The sequence below is a fragment of the Sinocyclocheilus grahami genome, unplaced genomic scaffold, assembly GCF_001515645.1.
Source record: "Sinocyclocheilus grahami isolate Dianchi unplaced genomic scaffold, SAMN03320097.WGS_v1.1 scaffold39.1, whole genome shotgun sequence".
Classification (NCBI taxonomy): Eukaryota; Metazoa; Chordata; class Actinopteri; order Cypriniformes; family Cyprinidae; genus Sinocyclocheilus; species Sinocyclocheilus grahami.
In genome coordinates, this window is record NW_015505218.1 from 2373849 (window position 1) to 2381376 (window position 7528).

Sequence of the window (7528 nt, forward strand, 5' to 3'; positions counted from 1 at the left end):
TAATGTAATGTAATGTAATGTAATGTAATGTAATGTAATGTAATGTAATGTAATGTAATGTAATGTAATGTAATGTAATGTAATGTAATGTAATGTAATGTAATGTAATGTAATGTAATGTAATGTAATGTAATGTAATGTAATGTAATGTAATGTAATATAATATAATATAATAAATTGTCACGAATCCGGTCCGTGGTTTTCCGTCTGCTCGCCACCAGAGGTTGCCTTCTCATTACATTGACTCTCACACCACACAAACTGTTGCATGTCACCCTGGACTACATTTCCCATACTCCATTGCACTGATTGGACTCACCTGCAGCCAATCACACACACACACTATATAACAACCACTCAAATCCTTCTTTAATTGCCGAGTATTGACTGCGTTTATCACTTTCCTAGTGGTAGCACTTTACGGAGCCAGTATCCTGTCTGAGTTTAGGCTAGTTCCTAGTTCTAGTCCTGTATCGTAATGTCTAGTTTTGCCTGATTGTCTGTTCCTGATAACCTGCCTGTCTTGGATTTCTTTCTCGTCTTGTTGTTTGGATTTTGTTCGTACCTCGCCTGGATTACTATCTGTTTTTGGATTACTCACCTGCCTCATCCTTTGGATTATGTTCGCCGTTGATCGACCTACGCCTGTTAATTGGATCACTCTTCTGTCTTGTCCTCTAAATACCTGTTTGTCATTGTCCGACCCTTGTCTGTTTTGAATATGTATTTGGAATAAAGCTTTGCAGATGGATCCGCACGTCTCTCGTCTCAGTCGCCCCGTTACAATAATATAATATAATATAATAATCAAGGGGACAATGAAAAACTTACATTCATAAGGTTTACAATTACAATTCTCTAATGCCTAAAGGATAAAAGTGTCAAAACATAAGGAAATAACCAGAGTAAATATTTGCTTAACATGAAATTATATATACAGTGGGGAAAAAAAGTATTTAGTCAGCCACCAATTGTGCAAGTTCTCCCACTTAAAAAGATGAGAGAGGCCTGTAATTTTCATCATAGCTAAATACTTTTTTGCCCCACTGTATATATATTACAAATATAATATAAAATAATCTTGTCATTAAATACCCTTTCAGTAAATTTTGCTATTAATTTATTAATTACATTTTCATCATTTGATGTATATATTATATTATATTATATTATATTATATTATATTATATACTTGAATCAAAATGCCAGAATGTTGCTTGAGAACCAAACCTCAGGCCTAAGCTGAGGTCTGACCCGAAACCCTAAAAAAATAAAAGATTTGTCGACAGGAATGTTGTTCCAGAACCAACAAGAAAGTTGATCCAGGAACATGTTGTGCTTGGTGAAATCTAAGCCAGTGTTTTCTGACACCTGACCTAGTCCCGGTATAACTGGGATTTGAACTGTGAATCATAGTGATTGAACAAAGAATGTCATATTTCTACAGTTCCAGCAAACCAAATACCTCCTCCATCTGTGACGCTAGCTTATTTGGACTATTTACACAGTTAAAAGCACGGTTTCATTAAGACCAAATTGGCCCAAACTGAAAACCAGATAAAGCACTATGCAGAGTACCTGTTACACTCAGATGATTCATTCACAACAAACACAACACATGCAAACATGGCTCTGTATACATGTGGAAGTAAAACAGCAAGACTGTTTTTTTTTCATGATGCAACTCTTTCTGTCCTTTTGCAACAGACTCTAATGTTCATCCAAGCAGAATTATTACCATATGAGTTTCATCACCAAGACAATGATGACATAACAGAGGCCAGCTCGCCATATCAGTCCTTAATAAGTGAGTCTCATTACTTTGATGTTATAGCTAATGCTGTAGCACTCTTTCTAAATCAAGGACAGAGGATCTGGAAGCACTTAATAGTGATAGAGGAATGTCAGATGAAATGCATACAGCTGTATAAGGGTTCATGATTCAGCCCATGCATTCTTGATAAACCTGTTAGTTCAACGGAGTTATGCAATTAACCCAATTGCAAAATTAATCAGTTATATATTTTATATATAAAATAGAGATTCAGATAAACTATTTAAAATGATAATATATAACACAAACACCTGAACAAACACCTCATTTCAACAGCACATTTCCGTTGATGCTTCTATAACTCATTTTGACCCTATTAACTCTTTGTCGATTTCGTACCTTTGGCAAGCGTTCAGGGTCTCCTGGATGCCGAGGTATCACCTTCTGTAACCGCTGAAAACCGTAGTCTATGGTGGGTTCATTCAGAGCTGTGGACACAAACAAAAGAGACAAATCCATCACTTTTGATGTAATTTTAGAAGACTGGTTACATTTTTCTCCTTTTAATGTGCTGCAAAGAATAAAAGGCTTAGCATATTTTTGGAACAGAATTGAACATGGACATTTAGTTGTTGCATTATCATTTTTTTCTAAATATACACAAAATTCACTCCAACCTAGAGTGATAACTCTTCAGAGAGAGCAATAATAATATATACAACAGTTCTAATGGAAGTCGTTTAAAATGGTTGGGAATTGTTGTACGCCCATGTTAAGTGCAGCAAGCGCGTATAGTGTGTAATCGCAGGACGTTTATGTTTTACGTTTCACGCAGCAATTATTTTGCATAAAGTCTTTATGCTGTCAAAAACACGAAAGCCTGTCACTCAATCTGAGCGAGGGATGAGATGGAGGACAGGAGAGATATTAACAAGCTATCTGACACCATTTGCTCCTGTAATGGACAGAAAATGGATGTAGAATATCTGCTCATGATGGCACTTTGTTTGTGAAGTGCCACAGTTTTGAGAGCCTGCTTAGAAGTAGGGGACCAAACACAAACTCCTAATGGCATTAACATTCAAGACAGTTCTAACCAGCTCAGACAAACTACATTTTCTAAAGAGACATAAAAAATATATATATATAGCTAAATATTATATTATATTATATTATAACATTTTGTAATATGAAGATGACATTTAATAAATAATATTAATTAAAATATATTAATTATAAAAAATAAAAAAATTTAATAAGGATAAAATATTTATATAAATTCATATTTAAAATTTTATATTCATAAATATTATATTTTGTTATTATTAATATTATATTACATTAATATTTACTATATTATAGTATATCTTAAATTCTTTATTACATCTAATAAATAAATAGCAAAAATTACTTTTTCATTGTGCAAAGCATTTACTGTAACATACAGTGGAACATTACATGAAAGATGTTACAGAGTCATCCTATATTCGTCTTATATTCATAACAGCTTGTGTTTTACAGGTGCCAAGTTGTTCGCTGCCCTCTGTGTTTTGGTTAGCATGTGGTTCAGTGTTCATGGGATCCAAAAATGGCATCCGATTAAGCCCAAAATATGTATGTATTGCAAAACGTTCATATATAACATGAGTGTCTGGTCCCAAGGCTGTTGAAGGATGGATGTGTGAGAAGAAAGAGAGAAAAGAGGAAGAGAGAAAGAGAGAGTGGTTTGGACAGTTTGAGTGTGAGGGAGTGTTAGGGGCTACTGGGGCATGAAACGTAGGTACTTTCCTGTCGGTTGGAGCAGATGGTTAAGATACTGTAAATTCTGTTTAAGTTATATTGAAGTTAGCGCCTGGCAATTAAGAGCATGTAGGTTATATAGGTTATATAACATATAATGATGTAATGAAGTGCTGCTGTTCACAGTTATTACAGCAATAAATTACCTTTCGTTATACAGTTCCTCGGAAATGTTGGTTGATAATATCTAATTCATCTAAAAACCTGTCTGGATGAAGGAGAAAGAAAGCTGGCGTGTGTGTGTATTTCTGTGTGCGGGCATCTGTTAATAAAGTGATATGGAGATGGATGAGTCAGTGCGCTCTCAAACACATTCACATGCTTGTATGTGTCAGGAGCACTTCACTCCTCTCTTATTGCCATTGATTTCTACATTGTATCCAATCCTCTCACTCAGCCTGGGGAAAGCATTCACTTACCGAGAGACCCAGAGGTCGACAGAGCGGCAGAGAGAGAGAGAGAGAGAGAGAGAGAGAGAGAGAGAGGGGGGCGGGGACAAATGGGTTCTCAAGATGTGTGGGGAAAGATAAAACATTAGGATTTGTTTTTCACTAGGAATTGTCTTAATGAATTGATATCTTGGTACCAATCTCAATGAAATAATATTTTGCATCTAATCTAATGACATTCATGCATTTTAAAGTGTGATTTGTTGTGTATTCAAAAGCTTTTTGTGGGCCACTACACCAAAAGAGTTAGAAATGTCAAGCAATGTATTTATGATTAATTGTGCATGAACAACTACAGTAGATAAATGTAATGCAATATAGTATAATATAATATAACCCCATTTTGTATTAAATATATGATAATATGCATGTAATAAATAACAATAAAAACAACAATTATTGTTATTAATTAATACGGATTATTAATAATTAATCAAAGCAAATTATATTTTTTCAATGTATATTATATTATATTATATTAAAACTTTTTGTGACACTTATTCATCAAATTATGCATTAATAAATAAATATCATGCATTTTTAAGTGTGACTTTCAAACTTGTGGGGTCACTGTGTGCCTGCTCATTAAAATAAATCAAACAATCAATAAATAAATGATTCATATGTATGAAGTGACACTAAAGTAGTGTCACTAAATACATACATACTGTACATACAATGGCAATCATGCATTCTTAAACCACAATATTTCTTGAGTCGCGTTCCAAACGCCTTTAGAAAAATAACCCTAGTCCCAACTGTGTTTTTGAAGAAACTGTTTCTTATGAAAGAACCTTTTGTCCACTTTCAACACAGGCTGATACTGCGGGTCATTGTGTCCCTCAAGAGTATATGAGTTTCCAATTTGATATACTTTTTGATTTGGTCACCACATCCTCTAACACTCACTTAAAAGAACACAAAGATATCAAGGGCATTGAGAGATATAAAGTCAGTTTCTAAAGAGGAAAGAATCCTTCAAGGGTCTAACAAGGGACAAACTTGAGAGAAGGAGAATGAAGCTCTTCAACTATTTAAATATCTCTACTGTACGAAAAGTTCTCTTCCCAAAATGGGGAAGTGGGATTGTTGTTGGCCTAACTTTTCACTGTAGCCAAGTGCAGTATTCACTACATGCGAAACAAGCGCTAACCACACGGTTAGTATTTATAGCTTGGCCTAACGCCACTTCTTCAAACTGTTTTATTGTTTTCCTCGTATTAATACCACATGGCATCAATTTGCAAAGGGATGTTGGTTTATAGCTCTCCCTTGGTAGCTTTAGCGGTTAAATAGCCAAAAATAGCCTAAGTGAGAGAAGTATCTAACTGTGCTACTAGCTAATTTAGCGGCCTAAAATGTTTCAGAAGGGAGTTGTTAAAAAAAATATCGGTTTGAACGTGCTAGCATGGTGATGGCAAACAATCCAACACATCTGCTGCAGTATATATATCATATATCTACCTGGTCTAATGTATCTGAACTTAATGGATTTGTAAGGAATTTGGATGTTAACCAAACCAAACAGAGATTATCATGAGCCTGTGCAAACATTGTCTACTAGTGTCCACAAAGAGAAAGCAGGATCGATGAATAGTGCCACTGCCGCAACATCTGTGAGCTGTCAGCACAGAACGATGGGCTGATACTGTCCCACTGATATGAACATCATTGACAATAAATTAATGAGCAAATATACCCCCACACTGTGCGTATCACTTATTTATATCCCTCGCTGTCTGAGAAGAATCTCTTGCAATCACAGAGATCAATTCTTATTGAAATTTCATGAGGGCAGATCCAGGCCTCATCATATTTCACTATAATGACCTAGACGAGGGTATGTTGTGAGTAGATGGACAGTGTGGAAAGAGGAGACAGGGAAGCATGAGGTAAGTCCTCATTTAATTTGAGCATAGTAAAGTGGCGTGATGGGTAGTAGTTGGGTACGTAATTGCCTATTGCGCATACACTCACTCTACAGTCGAGCCAAACCCACACGAAATCCAATAGATTCATTCAATTCATTGATTCAATAGATCTTAAAAGGGATTTGTGAATGAATTGCTTTTTTGTCCGTTGAGTTGTTGCCTTACTTCCCATGTTAAAGAGACAGTTCGCCCTAAAATGAACATTTTGTCATTCATTACTCACCTTCGGAACACAAACAATTATGAACATAATTGTTCATCTTCGGAACACAAATTAAGGCCTTGTTTACATTAGTGCATTTTCATTTTAAAACCTTGTCTACATTGGCGTTTTCACTGCGTTTTAGAAACAATCTCAGTCTACACTACACAGCCGAAAACGCATGTCACATGACCATTTATGCAGGTACAACCATAGATATGTAGAGGTAGATACCCTATTATTTAGATTGCGGATGTGTCTGTGTGCTTGGAGCCGTCGAATGGGGAATCTACCTATACATATACAACTATGAGCATGATGTTATCGTTTACACGGTCATCAAGGATACGCAGAGCGAATGTGGGCAGCAACGCCATCGTTTTCAAAAGTCTCCGTTTTGCTTCATTTACACTGAAATGCAACCCCGGCGTTTTTAAACTAAAACAGGGTCTGCAGCATTTTCTAAAGTCTCCATTTTTGAGGGTCGAAAACGCCGGAGTAGTGTAAACGATAGGCGTAACTGTAGCAAAAGTTATGCGTTTTAAAACAGAAACGCACTAGTGTAAATGTAGCCTAAGATGTCTGTGGAGGGTCAGTAAGCTCTTGGATTTCTTAATTTGTGTTTTGAAGATGAACGAAGGACTTACAGGTTTGGAAAAAAAACAAGTAGGTGGGTAATTTTCATTTTTGGGTGAACTATCCCTTTAAGTTTTGTTTTTTAACATTCTTTTTTAAAACGTTCAAATAAAACTGAGTCTTTAAATAAAATGATAAATAATAATCGAATTGAACACATCAAATGAAGCAAATCTAATTAAAGAATCAAATATATAACAGAATAAATTTTATTGTAGAACCAGCGTTTGAATCAAATCAAAACAAAATCGAATTCAGCGTTATTGAGTCAAAGCGAATTAATCAGATCTATAATTGATTCTATTCTAAAAAACAATTTTTGAATCAAATTCAAACAAACTGAATCTAGCTAAATAAAAGCAAATTGAACATTATCGAATCAAAGTAAATTCATCAAATGCATAACAAAATCAATTCTATTCAAGAACCACCAGACCAGGCACTCTAGCAGCACTAACATGGTATATTTTAGATTGTCTTTCACTAAAACATTCTTTTTAGAGTGTTTGAATCAAATCAAACTAATTGAATTAAATAAAAAACATTGAATGAAATCAAATTGATGGAATAACAGCTAGAAAATAAATGATTGTATTCCACAATCAGCAGGTCCAGTGGTGTGTCAGTAGGGATCGGTATCGTTAAGGTTTTAACGGTATTACTACTCTTACCGATACTGCTTATCGATTCGGTACTTTAACGGTATTCTTATCGGTACTTTTTGTTTATATATATA

General features: G+C 35.0%; 1 protein-coding gene across 2 annotated transcripts in view; it reads right to left on the reverse strand.

The window, feature by feature from the left end:
• The window catches only part of ebf1b (EBF transcription factor 1b), a 153321-nt gene that overhangs the window by 28177 nt on the left and 117616 nt on the right, over positions 1-7528 (reverse strand). For both annotated transcript variants that reach the window (XM_016267605.1, XM_016267606.1), the window contains exon 11: positions 2174-2262. In XM_016267605.1, coding sequence (XP_016123091.1) covers positions 2174-2262 — 89 coding nt within the window. The remainder of the gene's footprint in view (positions 1-2173; positions 2263-7528) is intronic.